At 46.8% G+C, this 18212-nt stretch overlaps 1 protein-coding gene across 2 annotated transcripts; it reads right to left on the bottom strand.

Moving 5' to 3' along the window:
• Nucleotides 1-1295: 1295 nt before the first annotated feature.
• Nucleotides 1296-17569, bottom strand: PGLYRP3 (peptidoglycan recognition protein 3). 2 transcript variants are annotated; one of them, XM_043877756.1, is made up of 8 exons: nucleotides 17231-17569; nucleotides 14693-14788; nucleotides 12304-12505; nucleotides 10292-10410; nucleotides 8985-9137; nucleotides 7567-7765; nucleotides 3265-3383; nucleotides 1296-2645 (listed from the first exon to the last, which is right to left on the bottom strand). In XM_043877756.1, the coding sequence occupies exons 2-8, from the start codon at nucleotides 14745-14747 to the stop codon at nucleotides 2467-2469; spliced, it is 1026 nt and encodes a 341-aa protein (XP_043733691.1). In that variant the 5' UTR covers nucleotides 14748-14788; nucleotides 17231-17569; the 3' UTR covers nucleotides 1296-2466. The 2 variants fall into 2 exon arrangements, with proteins under 2 accessions (XP_043733691.1, XP_043733690.1); XM_043877755.1 differs by having other exon boundaries at nucleotides 17241-17568.
• Between the last annotated feature and the right edge of the window lie 643 nt (nucleotides 17570-18212).

Below are 18212 nucleotides of genomic sequence, written 5' to 3'. Positions count from 1 at the left end.
AGCCTCCCCTCTCCCCATGGCTCTGTAAGTCAGAAAGGGGTATTGAGACCCCCAGATAAACAATTCCTTCCCCTGCTTATGTGCCCAGGTGGCCTGAGTGAAGCAGTCTTTTGGGCCTAGAAAAGAGAACAACAGTCTCAAAGGCCCTTGCTGAATCATCTAACTTCGGAGAAAACTTTATAAAGTATAACTTTAGTTCCACCCTGATGCTCCAGGCTGGTTGCATCTATCTGGGACTTATCACTCCCTGTCCGTAAACCTACCACCCCCTACACCCACCCAGAAGACTTATCACCCCCTGCCCAACTACAAATGTCACCTCAACAAAAGAATACTCAAAATATCCCGCCTGATTGACGTTTGCCTTATCACTTCCACAAACTTCCCTATAAGTATGAAGCCTCCCTGATCCCTCTGGGCGCTCAGCCTGGTCGTTAGGACGACTGTCACCCCTCCTTGCCTAAATAAAGGTAACCTACTTCTGTTGAGGTCGTCTTTCCTCTTCTGCCTCACCAGAACTATACCCTACACTGAGGATAAAGTGAATCCAGTGAGATTGGGGGACAGTCTTTGAAAAGCACAAACAGCTGTGAAAATGTGAGGTTGAACCTGCTTTGTTCTAAGAGGTGTGAAACACTCTAAAAGCAAAGACCAAAATACCAAAGGAGGAGGTGGGGCGTCCAGGTTTCTCCCCTTCTTCCTCCTTTCCCTGTTTCCAGATCAGGAAAAACTACCATTAGCAGATAGTTTCCAGTTCCTATGGAACTGGAACTTCTAGTAAACAGCAGGAGGTTATTTCCCCCATCTGAAAGGATGAGGCTTCACTTTGGGCAGGAGGAGCCCAGGGACGGAGGGCTGCAGAGCCCCAAGCTCTGAGTCCCCGCTCAGCTTGATGCCTAGCAGACCCAAACGGGGAAGGACAGAGAGCAGCAGTCCACATAGAGGCTGTGTGGACACAGCCTCTGCCCTCAGGGAGCTCTGGGAGGATGGGGACATGGGACTCTGGAGACACAACAACCACAGCAGCCAGAGAAGCTCTGAGTCTCAGACTGGGAGGCAACAGAACAGAGAGAATGCTGGTGGGATGAGGTATTGTCCAACAAGTCTTCCCCAAAAGGGGGATGATAAGCAAATTGGAAAGGGGAGCAAGGACTTGGTCTACTCATTCTTTATTCATCCATTTCTCCAATGACTTTTGTATTTGTAGCACCTTCCCTGATAGCTCAGTTGGTAAAGAATCCGCCTGCAATTGCAGGAGACCCTGGTTCGATTCCTGGGTTGGAAAGATCCCCTGGAGAAGGAAAAGGCTACTCACTCCAATATTCTGGCCTGGAGAATTCCATGAACTGTATAGTTCATGGGGACACAAATTGCGGGACACGACTGAGTGACTTTCACTTTCACTTTTCTGTATTCCAGACACTGCTGAAGAACTGAGGACACAGACATGAATGAAAATGGACAAACTCACAACCCAGTGGAGAGAATTTCTATAAATAATCACTGCCCTGAAATAAGGGCTGCATACAAATATGGATAAGGTAGTGTGTGAACAGAGAGGAGGGGCTGGGTTGTTGACCTGGGTCACGTGTGAGGCTGGGAGCTGCCAGGCAGATGGTGAGCGAGGAAAGGAACAGGCCAAGCTGACTCCATCTTGAAAAAGAAGGAAACTCCATCTTGCATTTTCAGTGAGCTTTGGACTATGTGCCTGGTAGCCATGGGGATAATATACCTATGGCCGAACTGGCCTCCTGGACTGATAAACACCAGATTCCATACCAAGATTTCCCATCACCAAAAAGAATGTATTAATCCCCTATGTAGTCAATCACCTTTGTAATCTTTATGGCACTCATTGGTGTAGGCTACAATGCATAACCAGCTGACCCTTCTGATTGTGAATCATGGCTGTAACCTGATTGTATCTCCCTTTAAGACTTTCCAGGCTAGGTTTAAGGAACTTGGGATTGTGGGTTTGAGCAGTACACTTAAGGTATATAAGGTTTTCACCAAAGTCGGTCAGAGTCCTTGGCTAAGAGGAGACTCTGCCTTGGGCCCGCCAGTGTAATAAACTGCACTCCACTATCTGCACTGTCATTCTGAGTAAGTCTGTTTCCCGGAGTGCATGGCTACAACAATGGCAGGGGAAGGCACACCAGGAGAGGGGTGTGTACAAAGGGACAAGGAGGCTCACCTGGGTGAGGAGGTGGGTGCTGGGGAGAGGAAGGTGAGGAGGGAAGGAGGCTGGGTGCAGACTCAGAGGGCTGGAATGCCCCACTGTGGGGTTTGATCGTATGGAACTGATCACACTAGTTAGGAAATGATCATACCAACCTGAAGCTGAAGAAACAGGATGGGGCTGGCAGGGAGGGGACACAGGTGTTGAGCCAGGATGGAAGGTGAAGAAGGGGAGACTCAGGAGCCACGGTTCGGGAGGGGGTGGTATTGGAAGGAATTTGGGTTCCCTTATTGTCTGAAGTGAGGCCAAGTCTTAATGATGTTGTACAGAGCCCGCCCAGGAGACAGAATGTTGGTCACATCGCTGTGCCCCACCAGCAGGTAGTTGGGGACCAGATGCCCCTTGACCACGGAACACTGGATCAGGTTCTGAGCTGCCTCCAGCGCTGCGGCATTCGGTGGTTTTTCTGCAAAACACATTTAGCCCAGCAATCACTAGGGTCTCAAGGTTACTTGCTTTGGGCAGGGACAAGCACCTAGCCCAGGCTCCCTCTGTCCCCATCACCACCATAGCCAACAAATTCCTGTAAGTTTCTTGGGAAAACAAGGTCGTTGTGCTCCCTGATTCTGCCTTCTAGAAAGTTCAAAGCCTCTCTGAAAAATAATTGCAGCTCAACACACCACTTCTCAACAGTCACCACGGGGCAGACATGGCAGCACCAGACCATTCATTGCTTGTCCATAAGAGATAGTGATGCACCCCAGTGCAGTTGCCATGGTTACCAAAGAAGACGCTACATTTGCCAACAGTGCTATGAAAACACCAAAGTTTGCAAAAGACTTTTTTCTCTCTTGCTCCATGCTTGTGTTGGGCATGGCTCTAAAAACAGATAGAACTGGGTATTGGTACAGGTGAATTTGGAGGAAAGATTCTGCCTGAGAGGGACTCCTGGGGACCTGCCTCTTGCTTTAAGCATCCCACTGACACTGTCAAGCACCACAATGCATCTTATCCCCATTGCTTCCCAGATATTTCACATAATACTTCATCATCCAGAGTCCCTCTGCCCCATGTTTACCCCTTACCTACAAAGTTGCCTATGAAGGCAATTCCTAGGCCAATATCGTTGTATCCGTATGTGTGAGAGCCTTGGGTATGCCAGCCAACTCCTTCATACACACCACCATCCTGGCCCACCAGGAAGCTAAAGTTAGGCAAAGGGAAAAGGAGAAAATTACTCTGGGGACAACTGGCTTCATTCACTCCTTGAATCATTAATTCATCCTTTCATCCACTTGCTATTATTATTACTACCATTACTATCACTCTTACCATATGTGCCAATGTGAACAGAGACAAAAAGGAAAAAAAAAAAAAGAAATAGTCACTGAACCTAAGAAATGAAGACAGACAGTGACAAGCAATGATGACAGCAACATCAGTCCACTGCCACATGCTGACACTAGTAATGAAAACTGATTTTTATTCTGATCCTGTTGGCCACTAATTTCTTGACATGTTCTCCTCCCTGGTTCTCCTCCCCAGGACTCTGGTCTCACCCCTTCCCTCTTCTCACTCAACATATTCTCCCTGGACAACCATCCAGTCTTATAACTCCAATTGTTGTTGTTTTTTAGTCGCTTAAGTCATGTCCAACACTTTTTCCCTCTTTTGACTCATATCTGCTCATGGACTGTAGCCCCCCAGGCTCCTCTGTCCATGGGATTTGCCAGCCAAGAATACTGGAGTAGGTTTCTGTTTCCTTCTCCAGGGGATCTTCCCAACTCAGGTACTGAACCCACATCTCCTGTGTCTCCTGCTTGGCTGGCAGATTCTTTACCACTGAGCCAGCTGGGAAGCCATAGCTCAATTACAAGCTCTAAAAGCCAACATGTCCAAACAAACCCATCTTCTTCCACAATTTCCTTAGCCAGAAAATTGGGCATCAGACTGAATGCCTCACTCTCGTTCTCCCAGCCCTATCCAATCAACATTCATGGCTTGTCAACCATTTCTCCTGTTTTAAATTTCTCCACTTACCTCTATGCCGACAGCTGCTATGCTGCTCCAGGTCACCATCACCTGCTGTCTGAATTACTGTAAAAGCTGTCTGCCCAGAGTTTTACCTCCTCCCAATCCATGCTTAAAACAGCCCCCAGAGTGGTTTTGCTAAATACAGATCCCATCATAGTGCATGGATTTTCCATTGCCTTTCAGATAGAGTCACCCTATCAGGACCAATGCCCAGGCCCCTGTGCGGTGGCTTCTGTCAGCCTTTCCAGCCTTCCCTCTCACCATTCCCCTCTTTGTCTATTTTAGGTAGGAGTTAAGCTTCTCTGTGGGCATCCCAGGTGGTGCTCATGGTAAAGAACATGCCCGTCAATGCAAGAGATATGAGAGACACGGGTTTGATCCATGGATCAGGAAGACCCCCTGGAGGAGGCCATGGCAACCCACTCCAGGATTCTTGCCTGGAGAATCCCAGGGACAGAGGAGCCTGGTGGGCTACAGTCCATAGAGTCGCAAAGAGTCGGACACAACTGGGGCAACTTAGCACGCAAGCTTCTTTCATTTGTGCTCTGTCTGGACTCCAGGCCCTTGTGTGTGCTGCTCCTTCTTGCCTGGAACACTCCGCATCCTTCTTTGCCTGACTGACCTCCACTCCGTATCCATGTCCCAGTGTGGATGCCTCTCCCTGCTGAAGCCCTGCTGTGATACCGTTCAGTCCTCCGAAGTCTTGTTAGAGGTCCACCCTGGCACATTCTGTTACTCATCCATCCCAGTGCCAACACTCACAATCGTCATGACTGTTCACTATCCTCTCTCCTCCCCAAGGGAAGGAGCTAATTCATCTTGCTGAGCACCAAGCACGTAGCATGCATGCATGCTCAGTTGCTTCCATTGTGTCTGACTCTTTGCGAACCCATGGACTGTAGCCCACCAGTCTCCTCTATCCCTGTTTTTTTTTTTCAGGCAGGAACTGGAGTGGGCTGCCATTTCCTTCTCCAGGGGTTGCACCTGCATCTCCTTCATTTCAGGCTGGCTCTTTACCGCTGAGCCACCAGGGATACCCCAATAAATATTGGTGAAAAAGTAAGAAATGATGAATGAGAGGGCCCTTTGTCCATACCAAGCACAGTTGGTGCCAGAGTGGCAGATGCTGTATCCTGAGGCTGCAGTGGGAGTGAGCACCATAACAGGCCTCCAAAGTCAAAGGACAGAAATCAAGCCAGTCCCCAAAGAAAGAATGTGAAAGGAAACTAACATTCCCTCAGCTCCTGGCATTTTCCATTTGGAATTTCCACATTTAATTCTTTATTAACTAAGCTTACTAACCATAGCAAGGCTGTGGGAAATCCTGTAAAATGCAGCCATAGTTTTCTCCTACTTACAGAGGCTGTTTTTAAAATGGGAGTTCAGAGGAGAAAGCAGCCGGCCCAGAACGAGACATATGCTTAGTCACTCAGGCATGTCCAACTCTTTGCGACCCCAAGGACTATAGCCTGCCAGGCTCCTCTGTCCATGGGGGATTCTCAGGCAAGACTATTGGAGTGGGTTGCCATGCCCTCCTCCAGGGGATCTTCCCAACCCAGGGATCGAAGCCAGTTCAGTTCAGTTCAGTTCAGTCGCTCAGTCACGTCCGACTCTTTGTGACCCCATGAACTGCAGCACACCATGCCTGCCTGTCCATCACCAACTCCCAGAGTCCACCCAAACCCATGTCCATCGAGTCGATGATGTCATCCAACCATCTCATCCTCTGTCATCCCCTTCTCCTCCTGCCCTCAATCTTTCCCAGCATCAGGGTCCTTTCCAACGAGTCAGCTCTTTGCATCAGGTATCCAAAGCATTGGTGCTTCAGCTTCAACATCAGTCCTTCCAACGAACATCCAGGACTGATTTCCTTTAGGATGGACTGGTTGGATCTCCTTGCAGTCCAAGGGACTTTCAGGAGTCTTCTACAACACCACAGTTCTAAAGCATCAATTCATCAGAGCTCAGCTTTCTCCACAGTCCAACTCTCACATCCATACATGACCACTGGAAAAACCATAGCCTTGACTAGGCAGACCTTTTTTGGCAAAGTAATGTCTCTGCTTTTTAGTATGCTGTCTAGGTTGGTCATAACTTTCCTTCCAAGGAGTAAGCGTCTTTTAATTTCATGACGGCAGTCACCATCTGCAGTGATTTTGGAGTCCAGAAAAATAAAGTCAGCCACTGTTTCCACTGTTTCCCCATCTATCTGCCATGAAGTGATGGCACCGGATGCCAAGATCTTAGTTTTAGTCTCCTTCATTGCAGGCGGGTTCTTTACCATCTGAGCCACCAGGACATGTACAAAACAAACCCACCTGAGACTTCATAAAATTTGTTGTGATTAAGTCACAGCTTCCCTGTAGCTCAGTGGTAAAGAATCCACCTGCCAATGCAGGAGACACAGGTTTGACCCTGATTTGGGAAGATCTCATACGCTGTGGAGCAAATAAGCCCATGAGCCATAACCATGAGCCTGTGCTCTAGAGCCCATGCTCGTCAAGAAGCGAAGCTACTACAAAGAGAAGCCTGCATCGCAACTAGAGAATAGGCACCCCCTGCTCCCCACAACTAGAGAAAACCTGCACAGCAATGAAGACCCAGACCAGCCAGTAAATAAATAAATAATTTTTTTTAATTTATTCTTTTATAGGTTATCACTGAATCACTTTGCTGTATACCTCAAACTAACACATTGTAAATCAACTAGATGCCAATAAAATTAAAATTAGTACTAATAATTAAAAGTTATCATACTCTAACCCTAAATTTCTTCTATGAAAATTCCAAGGGAATGTTTAAGAAGCTTCCCACTCTTCTAGTTCACTTGGTATTATCAAATAGATAAGGTATTGTTGCCCTACTGCAGAGAGGAGGCAAAAGAAGTCCAGAGACGTTAAAGTTTCCTGTGTCTATAAATGGAGTAAGCAATACCAGAGGTATTGCAGGATTCTAACATCAGAGAGAGCAAGTTTGGGGTTGGGCTCAAGGGCAGCAGGGAGTGAACAGGGTCTGGGTTTCTGGCTGGTTGGAAGCGATTACATTTAAAAGGCGTGGTCTGTTGACAGCCTCCCATAAGGGTCTCACACTCTTGGTTTATCACTATTGTTTTAACATCTTCCTTTCAGAGTCTTCCCAACCACTCATGGAGAACATGCCCAGGGGAGATAACTAAACCTTAGCTAGGCTCTGAAGAATGCTCAGTCCAGAATCCTGCACAAACAAAAAGATGATGTCTTATGTAAAGCACTTGGCACAAAGGAAGAGCTTGGTAAACACTGGCTCCCTCCCCAAGTCTTCCTTCCTATAGCCTTGAAGAAAAGGAGGGTCAAGTTTGCACCAGTCCCACTTACTGATATCCGATGTCACAGAAGTTCTGTGTGTCCATGTGATAAGATTGTATATCTCGGACACGGATCCGGCAGTCCATGGATACGTTGCAGGTTGCCCCAGCAGTGTGGATGATGACAACATATTTGGCTGGGAGGCTCATTGTAGGGCAGTGTGTCTGTCTGGCTTCCCAAGCTGACCTTGTGATGATGTTGGGGCAAGCTGTGGAGAGGGAAAAAACAACGCGATGTGAATCCGCCTGTGCCCACATGTAGACAATCTCACAACTGCAGGCTGATTACTCCTCAGGCTCCCCAACCTCTGGCAACCACTAACACATCCTAACGTGTGGGATTCTGTGGGATTCTGGGAAAGTCTAGATAGGGACTGTCTGGGTCAGGCAGCTGGAGCCAAGGGGTAGAGGCAAAAGTCAAGTTCTGATAACAACTATGGAAATCAGTATGTGAGCAGAAGGGAAAAGACTACTGATACCTACACACTTGAATATGCATTGCAAATAAATGCAGATGTGCGTACTTATATAACAAGACCAATGTGCAGAAATCAGCTGACTTTCTGAACTGAGCACATGCATATGGTAATTTGAAATCTCTAAAGAATTCTATACACTTAAAAGTGTTATTAATGAAGACAACACCAGTCTGAAAGCAAGATAAATTTTAAAGATTTGCAACTTAAAAAGCTTAATAAAAAAACATTCCTGAGTCCTAGGCAAGATCCACTCTAGCAGAGAGTGTTAAACTATTGAAAGCACTTATAATTGTACTGGTTTTAGGTTGCTGCTTGTCTTTCCAAAATAATGCATGATTTTTATTATCCAACTTCTTGGACTGTTCAAACTCACGTCAGTGTAATCTGTGAACCCAAGTTTTTCTCAGTGTGCTGTGGTCATGTTGAAGGTTGGCTTGTTTTGCTTTTAGAAGGAGGTGTGTGTGTGTGAGAGAGAGAGAGTATGAGACAGAGATTGCGTGTGTATGTGTATTCATGTAATATACACAAATACATATATATTTTACCCCACCCCATTTCCATGCTTTATTCTTCTCCATAACCCTGATGTCATCTAACATCATATATATTTTACTTATTGATTCATTTTCTATCTTTCACTACTTAAATGTAAAGTTTTATCTGTTTTGTTCACAGCTGCACCCTCAGTACCTAGAAGAGTGCCTGGTATTCAGTAAATATTTGCTGAGTGAAGACATGTGTACATATATATTTATGTCAAGAATGGTTCGATGGCTATATGGTTCCAGTGAAAAGGAGAGGCCAGGAAGGTGCCCTCTTAGAATTTTCCAGATCTCAGCAAGAGATGTTCTTGGTCTGAGAAACCAATGAATACCAATAAGAAAAGGCATTCCCTATTGTTGCTGGGTGGTAACTGGGAGGAGGATGTGGCAGGACACAGAGGCTTTACCTTTCCTGGGCATCAGTGGCTGATGAGGGACCAGGCAGCTCTCTGCTTTCAAGAGAAGTGGCTGAATATACCTGGGTGATAGGTGACCCTTCTTTATGGCATAGAAGATCAGGTCCTCTGCGGCTGATAAGGCAGTGGGGCTTGGACTGCTGCCTGAGAGAGGATGACATGGAGCACAGAACTGTTAGCAAAAAGTTCCAACCTGGTCTAGATGTAGAGGGAGGATAAGTTGACCCCTTGAGCCTAAATAACTGATGGATGAGAAGAGAAGAAACTGGTCCAGTAGCCAGGACAGAGAGGCTAAGAGACAAAGAAGTACTTACACACAGCTCTTAGAAACCAAGTTGGTGACTTCTTCCAAGTGCTTTATTTATCCACTCTATCACTATGTGGAGTCACTCGGAGACAGTGAAAGCTACCTATAGAGCCCCACCTGACCAAGTCAGGAATGTCCTAGTTTGGCGGAAAAGGTGACTGTGTTTATTAAATAGCTTCCACAATCAGACAGGAGGCCAAGTGCTCTTCACATCCATTAACTCATGTAATCCTCATAGAAAACCTCTGAGATAAATGCTATTACTAGCCCCACTTGGAAGATGAGGATCCTGGCAGGTGCCAGTTATTTGTTGTTGGCTTGTTTTTTTAATTTATTAGTTTTAATTGAAGGCTAATTACTTTACAATATTGTAGTGGTTTTTACCATACATTGACATGAATCAGCCATGGCCTACTCTGTGCTCTCCGGTGCTTTGCTGAGGACTAGAAACCTGCAGACTACATTTCCCAGACTTCCTTGCCTGCTGGCCACTGGCTGGGCTCTACCAATGGGAGACACTGGAGGAAGAGAGAAGCCATATTTTTCTGCATCTGCCAGTTCCTAATTATCAACTTCCCTGATAGCTCAGTTGGTAGAGAATCTGCCTGCAATGCAGGAGACCCTGGCTCAATTCCTGGGTCAGGAAGATCCCCTGGAGAAAGGAGAGACTACCCACTCCAGTATTCTGGCCTGGAGACAGAGTCGGACACAACTGAGCGACTTTCACTTTTTTCAGACTCTCAAAGTGATGGCAATAACTGTGAGCTCAAGCAGTATCAGTGGTGGCTTCAGCAGTCTCACAGGAGTACAGACCAGAGAGGAGAAAGAGAACTCCAAAAATGCCCCATTATAGAATCCAAGGGAGAAAAGAACTTCAAGAGAGATGCCATCATCAGAAAGAACAACATGATGTAGGCTGAAAAGACAAGAGTGAGTGACGGAAGACAGTGTAGACAACTCCTTGGTAGAGGGTCAGAGGGGTGACCATTACCTAGATTATTCCCAAAGAATGCGAGGCCCAGGGAGATGTTGTTATAGCCCTGGGTGTGCATGCCTTGGATGTTCCAGCCAACACCTTCATACACCCTGCCATCATTCCCAACCAGGAAGCTGCCAGACAAGGAAACATGATTAAATGGCAAATTTCTGTAACAGAAAACTTCTCACCCATCCTGAGAATGCAAAAAGTTCTAGAGGCTCATGAGTTACAATGACATAACAGTGAAAGGGAGTGGGATAATGCATTTCAGACTTCCAAGAGATACAGGAATATGTCTTTAATTTTCTTGTGACTTAGTTTACCTGTGTTTCCCAGAATCTCAATTTAAAAATACTCATTTGGTTCAAAGTAGAATTCCAATGTGTGACTCTCAAGAACCTCAGAACTTTAGTTCAAGGGCATGAGAATCCATTGGTCATGTTTTTAAATTATAGGACCAAGCACTTGTACATTGAAAACAGTTGATTAGAATTTAGGGATTCCTTTAAGTTAACATTTTCTTCAGTTTCTCCTTAGGAATCCCTAATCTCTTTTTTATCACAGAAATTTGGTTAGGATGTTCCTTTTCCCAGTTTAGTTTTTGAAGCCAAAGTATTTTTTTTCCTTCTACCTCCTCTTCTCTTTGTAACTTTCTCATATTCCACATTCCAGTTACAGTCTTAAAACTTTATTTTCACAACTCTTACACATTCAGCTTTTAACAGGTCATGAATTTCCACAGCAAACTGAGCACAGAAAGAACATTTCCCCAAAGTCGCCAAAGACCCGGAATGAAGGGGAACAGATCTCCTACCCTGCAGTGACATCGGCCTGAGGACCAGGTGGGGGCCTCACTGTGTCCACCGGGTCCCTGGCTTTGCCACAGTACTTTCAGGTACTGAGATACTCTGTCCCTGCAGCCTTTGGTCAGTCCAAAGTGAATAGTCCCTGTGGCTACAGCAACTGCATCGTACAAACTAGAGACTGTTACCCTGCCACCCCAGAAACCTGAATGCAAGACGCAGTGGCTGAAGTAGGCAACCCAGCAGTGACAACGGCAGAGTGATGGGGGCACTCATGGCAGGCTCAGCGGCTAAGCTGTAGGGAACATGGCACCCACAGAGGGCAGACAGGAAGACCCCCAACCCTGGCCCTTTGGGGCTCTGGTGACTCCAGTGGGGGCTTCCAGCTGCCCTTACTTATTTGCAGTCTCAATAAATCAAGCATAAGATGTGGGTTACCCTTCGCAAAGTGGATAATTCAGAAAGCATTTATACTTGTCCTTAGAATTCAGGCAGGAGAGCACCATTCCCTCTCTCTCTTCTTCTATAAAGAAAAAGGGGGAAAGAGGAGGCTGTGGGCATCCATTCCGCTGATAATCCTCAGAGAGCATACTCAGTGCACAACACAAGCCTCTCCTTGCCTCACACATTTACAGGTCCTCCTCCCCGCATCCCCAGTGGAACATCTCCTATGGGATCCCAGTCTCACTGTGAGGTGGCCCTTCAGGGTACTTGGTGGAAAAAGCCCTGTCTCTGAGCAGAAGTGGAACAAGGCAGGACTAGTAGGCAGCCTAGGAAGAGTTCTGAATTCACACTCCTTCTCTGAGTGACTTTCAGCAAATTCTCTAACTTCTCCAGACCACAGCATCCTCACCTATGACACAGGGGTGGTAATATTTCTCCTGCCCATTCTTCAAGGTGGCAGGGAGAGCCTACTTGAGTAATAATTGTAAAGACTTTCGTAAATTGAAATGTTCTTCGAGCTTCAAGGGGGAGACTGTACTTATCACACAACCTCCCTCGCTTCTTTCCTGGAACCCTTAGAGGCCACGACCACATCTGAATATGTGGCTCACAATGGTCCATTTCATGACCCCTTTGGATTCTGTTTATATTAGCATTTTTTATTCATTAGAAAAGCAACATGAATGGGAGATTAAGAAATGCAGAGAAGGGGGCACAGGAGACCCCTTCCAAAGGAGAACTCAAACATGGGCTCCAGGGACCCCACCAGCCTCTTACTTGTAGGCCACATCACACCAGCCTTTGGTGTAGACGGAACGGGACTGCAGGCCCCTCAGCTTTTGACTGCACGCGTTCTGCTCCTCGCATTCCATCCCCGTGATCTGGTCCGTGATGACATAGGCCACAGGCCGGGTCAGCTGGGCCCTGCAGGTCAGGGATCTCGCTCCCCACTCCTTGCGGGAGACAATGGTGGGCACACCTGGGGGTAAGTGAGAGGGGAAATAGGCTGGTATGCTGAGGCCCTGCCAGCCCTCCATAGGCTGTCCAGGCCATCCTGAATCCTCTGTGATGGGAGAGGCCCCAGAAGGAGGCCGGCACCACCACAGCCTCCCCTTCCCTTCTCCATCTCTTGTTTGAAAGTGAAAGTAAAAGTGTTAGTTACTCAGTCCTGTCCAACTCTTTGCGACCCCATGGACTGTAGACCACCAGGCTCTTCAGGAAAGTTCTGTCACTCTCCTGAAACCAGCAGCTCCCCAGCCAGAGCCCACAGGAAGCCCCATGAACACTGGGGTGGGGGATTCCCTCTTTCAGATGGACATGCACTGTGGGCAAGGCTGTGAGAGCCCTACCCAAGACCCCAGGACCCCCGAGGGCTCCCTCATTATCCTTACTTGGGAGCTCCCGGGAACTGCCTGAGTGAAGTGGTATCTCTACCCTGAGAGCTAGAGACTGGGATCCTTGTCTTTTTTCCCTGGGTTTCCTCTCCCTTCTGGAACCCACCTTTGCCTAAGGACTCAGGACAATCCATGGGAGGAGTTGTGGTTCTACCCTACCCCCTCCACCCCGCCTAGCCATAGTGGTGTTCTAAGAAACACTTCTGTCTCCCTAAAAAGCCCCAGGCAGCACCCCCACTAAATGCCTCACCATTGCGACCTGTGTGAATGAGCTGTGAGATGCCAACAAACAGGTCCAGAAGCTCCTGTAACAGCCCCCTGGCTTGGGTCTCATTCCAGGACAACTCCAGGGAATCCCCTGCAAAGGACCACTGCGCCTGCTGCTGGTCCTTGGAAAATACCTGGACCAGCTCAGAGGCACCGGTTCCATGTTCCTCCCGTGACCCCACAGCCCCAGCCTCTGGGTCTCCCCAGATAACTTCCCACCTGACCCACCTGACTTCCTCTAGGAAACAAGAAAGAGGAAAACCACAGATGCATCTGGCCTCACCCTGCCTCTGCCTCTCACATCTGCCCCAGTGAGGCCTTTGCCCCTCCCACCCTCCCCAGCCTCCCCAAGCCTCCCTTCATTTCAGGTTCGATGCAGGCTCTCTTGTCTCCTCAGCTGGGCAGCTCATTCCCAGTTCACCTGTATATGTATTAATAGATCAGAGGGTCACATACCAAGTTGGTCATCATGTTAACATGTATTCATATGTTAAGCACCTAGTGATCCAGGCAAGGTTCTTGAAATACAGAAATTTACAGATCGTTGTGACTGCCCTTCCAACTTGATTTTTTTTTAAGATAGGATTAATGGAGGATTAATCACCACAAATGGGCTTCCCAGATGGCTCAGTGAGTAAAGAATTCTCCTGCAATGCAGGAGCCTCAGGTTCGATCCCTGGGTCCAGAAGATCCCTGGAGGAGGGCATGACAACCCCCTCCAGTATTCTTGCCTGGAGAATCCCATGGACAGAGGATCCTGGCAGGCTACAGTCCATGAGGCAGCAAAGAGTCAGAGCACAACTGATGCGACTAAGCACACAGACACAAAATCATCACAAATATGCCTCATTCTCCTCTGTCTGTTCAGTACCAGAGGTCATGGGGGCAATGTCACTGGAACAACAATGTCGCCCACAGACCAGCTCTGTAGTTAACAAAGCATTTTCTAGGGCACTATCACATTTGTGGCTTAAAACAACTTTGTGAAATAAACAAAGCAAATTAACTACTCCCTCTATACAAATGAGAAACTGAGGCTCGGAAGAGGTTATTTGTCTAAAATGATATGGGTTTTAAGCTGTGGACTTGGATTCCAAGCCAGGCTGTCTGACCCCAGCCCCATGTTCATAACCACTAGACTCTGCATCTGCCCCCAAATTGTCAGATGACCTAGAGCAAGTCACTGCCACAATGGGGCCTGTTTCTCTGTCTACAAGACTAAGTTGTTAAGGGTCTCCATCATGGTTCTGAGGTTCTGTCCTTCTGTGAAATCATCAGGAGCAAATGCCTGACCATGACACTGACACCAAACTGTACGGGGCAGGCTTGGAGAGGCTGCTGAGGACTGGAGCCCGTCTCAGCTGGGGAGGGGGCACCTGAGCTGGACTCCGATAGGGAACATAGCTGATGGGGAGGGATGAGGATCCTGGAGAGGATAATTTACAAACAAAACCAGGCTGGGGCTGATGCCAAAAGCACTTGTGACCTAGTAAAAGAAAACTCACCCCAGGCCGCGAGATCCAAAGCAGACAAGACAAGAAACCATAGCAGCATCCTCATGTGGTCTTAGGTCACCAGCAGGGAGAGTATGGATCACGGCCCTGGGGGAGACACCGATAGTTAGACCAATCATCCTCACCCTTCAAACAGAGCACCTACCAATTGCATGACCCCTGTCTGCCTCCTTGCCAAACTGTGAACCTCCTGAAGGCCAGCACCCAATGAGCCTTCTCAAGGTCCTCAAGACAAGGTTGACCCTTAGCAGATGCTCAATAAAGGTGAGCTAACACCTCTGTCTAGCCACCAGCCTACTATGACCCTGAGAATTCATGGACCCTCCTAGGAGTCCGGTGCCTCATCTACAGATTTCCAGCACAGATAATTTCTAAAACTCTTGAGTAACTATTTGAATAAACTCTGTGTGGATGTTTTTACATCTTAGTGGTGCTATTTTATATTTAATTCTTATAAAATCCCCATAAGATATTCGTAATTGTATTTTTTTTTAATTTTTTTAATTATGAAAGTATGATAACAGATTTACAGGAGGCTTGGAAAACACAGAACAAGGTTACATATAGTTCCACTATAGATTAAATTATTTTTTTAATTATTTTTTAAGTAAATAAATTAAGACTTTTAGTTGAAGTTTCAATATCAAACTCTCAAAAATTAACAGAATGAATATACAGAGACACAGAAGGCTACAGAAGACCTGAAAAGCACTGTGAATCAATTGAACATAATTGAAATTTATACAATTTTCACACAACAGTAGGACACAAATTATATTCAAGTTCTCTTAGACTGTAAGCTAGGAGACATACCCAGGGACATATTAGGTGCAAAATTTTCACGATCTGGAAATCACATGGAGTCTGTTCTCTCATCACTGTGAGATTATCATAATCTCATTTTTATATGTGAGAACCCTGAGGCTCAGAAGAAGCAAACTACAGTAGAGGCAGGGGTGGGCGTCATTCGCAAAGATTCCTAACAGACGCTCACCTAACTTCTTCTCAAGTGAGAATGGTTCTAATAACGGTATTTACCAATTACTGATCACATCTATATTGCAAGTATTTGCTGAGGTAGTGGTGGTAGTTTAATCACTAATTCATGTCCATCTCATGACCCCATGGACTGTACAGCCTACCAGGCTCCTCTGTCCCTGGGATTTTCCAGGCAGGAATATGGAATGGGTTTCCATTTCCTTCTCCAGGAGGACTTCACAGTTATTAATTAAGTATCTTTACAATGACCTATGAGACCTGCACTTATCTTCAGGAAACTGGACTTCAGAGAGGTTAAGTCACTAACCCAAAGTTACCCAGTTAGAAAGGGCAGATCTGTCTGACTTGAAAGCCTCTGCCTGGAACTTCTCCACAATCTGCTTGAGTTTCTGATGATAGAGATTCACAACAAGGGCCCAAGAGGTTAACCTCCAGGATTATTATGTCCCTTCCATTGCAGAAATATTTTCTTCTGTGTCAGGCAGAAATGAACTGCTTACTTCAACTCAATCCAAATGAAATATCGACTCCCTGAGATGTCAACCAAAACATCAACTGTTCTCCCAATTATCCTACTAAGAAACTGTAGAGGGAGGTTTGAGATCAAATGGGGTAGATGACTGCCCTCAAGAGATTTTATGTTATCACCAGTAGTTCTCAGATGGAAAATGTTTAGAACCCCAGTTTAAAATGAGCATACAAGAGCTTCCTGGATCAGTACAAGCAACCTCTCAGCCATTAACACCCAGGAATCCATTCATTCAAGAAAACTGTGTCCTGATGACAAATGAGTCCTCCACAAAGGAAGGCAGTCACCTAATGTGGAAAAGTGTTGAGCTTCCCTCTTCGGTCAAACAAGAGGCAAGGATTCACTTGCCCAAAACGGAAGCCCCGTAGGCTGGTCTCCCAGGAAAGAAGCTGGCATCTTACAAAACTACCTAGAAACCAGCAATCAGTTCTGGTCAACAGGAGGTCTAGACTCTGGTCACTTGATCATGGTGCTTCCCCAACCATGAATGATAAAGTAGCAAATGCTGTCCCGAGCTTGTCACATTACAGAGCCAAAGTAGAAAAGCTTGAGCCCAACCCCTGATCATGTCAAGGCAGGAATTTCTGGTGTCTCCCACCCCTACCTCTAACTGCAAACACTCAGCCAGCAGGACAGGCTGCAGCCACAATTCGCCCACCATGGCTCATATTGCTATGTATTCTCTGTACTTAAAATGAAGATGAAATATTAGAACAGGAGACAAGTGAGATATAATAGACAAAGATTCCAGGCTAGTCAGAAAGGAAAGAAATTGGGTAGAGGTGATCCCAGGACCCACAGCCTCGGCAAGAAAGATCCAGGCATGGTGGAACCAAACCTATTTAGAACAATTTAAGTTGAGAGTTTTCCTATTTGGAGGAAGAATTCAAGAGTGGAGACCAGGGGAACTTTCTCCACCATGTTAATTTTGTAACCTGATAGAGTCCAATCCCTCCAATGATAGAGGGTGTTCTCAAGAAGACACGCGTGCACACACATACTTAGAAATACCTGTGGGTCCCTTGCTCTCCCAGCTCCACAGGTCAGGCTGCAGCCGGCTCACCCCTCATTGGCTGGCAGGGCCTCCTTTCAGGCTGGCCTCTGGCCCTGCCCTCCTCCTCAGCCTTCACCCTCCCAGGCACTAGAGGGCACTCTCTCCCCGCGAATGGAGAATGGGCCCTAGCTCTCCAGAGAGAAGAGAAAGGCCAGGAGACCAAACAAAAAGAAGAGAGGGGGAGGAAGAGGAGGGCCAGGCTCTGCTCAGTCCACAGTTCACAGCACCGAGAGGGAATCAGTGAGACCAGACAGGTGCTGACAGCAGGGGACCCGCCCTGTGAATAATCCCAGGTACCTCCTCCCTGGGAAAGGGTGCGGCTGCCCAAGGTTCCCCAGCTGCTTCCTCAGCCCCAGCCTCCAGGAAGCCCTGCCAATTGGCTATGCCTCGCACTGGCTAGATGTGTGGAATCCAGAGAGGAAGAAGACAGGGTCCCCACCCTCAAGGAGCTCAAAGTCAGAAGTGGGAGGCTAGGCCAGCACACCAACAACCACCCTACAAAGCAGAAGCTGCACCTGACTGCTTGGAGACGTGCTTTATTGGGCTTGCATATTATGTTTAGTTTTGCATTTCAATTAAGATAGACACTATTACTTTAAAACCTAGAGATTTAAAATAAAATATTGAGGTATATAGGAGTCTTAATTCTGGGTGCCATAAAATACCCTAGACTGAATGACTTAGACAGAAATTTATTTTCTCACAATTCTGGAGGCTAGAGTCCACAATCAAGGCCCCAGCATGGTCAGTTTCGGGTAAGGACTGTCTTCCTGGCTTGGAGCTGTTAGGGGGAAAACTGGTTGAAACGACCCACCCTAGCCAGGCACCATAGGAACCCATTTGCATGAGTTATTTTATAACAGGAGGTCCTGGTAAGAAACACAGAACTAACAAGTCCTCAACAACCAGAAGAATTTGGGAAAGGTCAA

This window comes from Cervus elaphus, chromosome 20 (genome assembly GCF_910594005.1).
Source record: "Cervus elaphus chromosome 20, mCerEla1.1, whole genome shotgun sequence".
NCBI classification, from domain to species: domain Eukaryota; kingdom Metazoa; phylum Chordata; class Mammalia; order Artiodactyla; family Cervidae; genus Cervus; species Cervus elaphus.
Note: the sequence above shows the minus strand (reverse complement) of the source record. Positions and strands in the feature narration are given on the sequence as shown.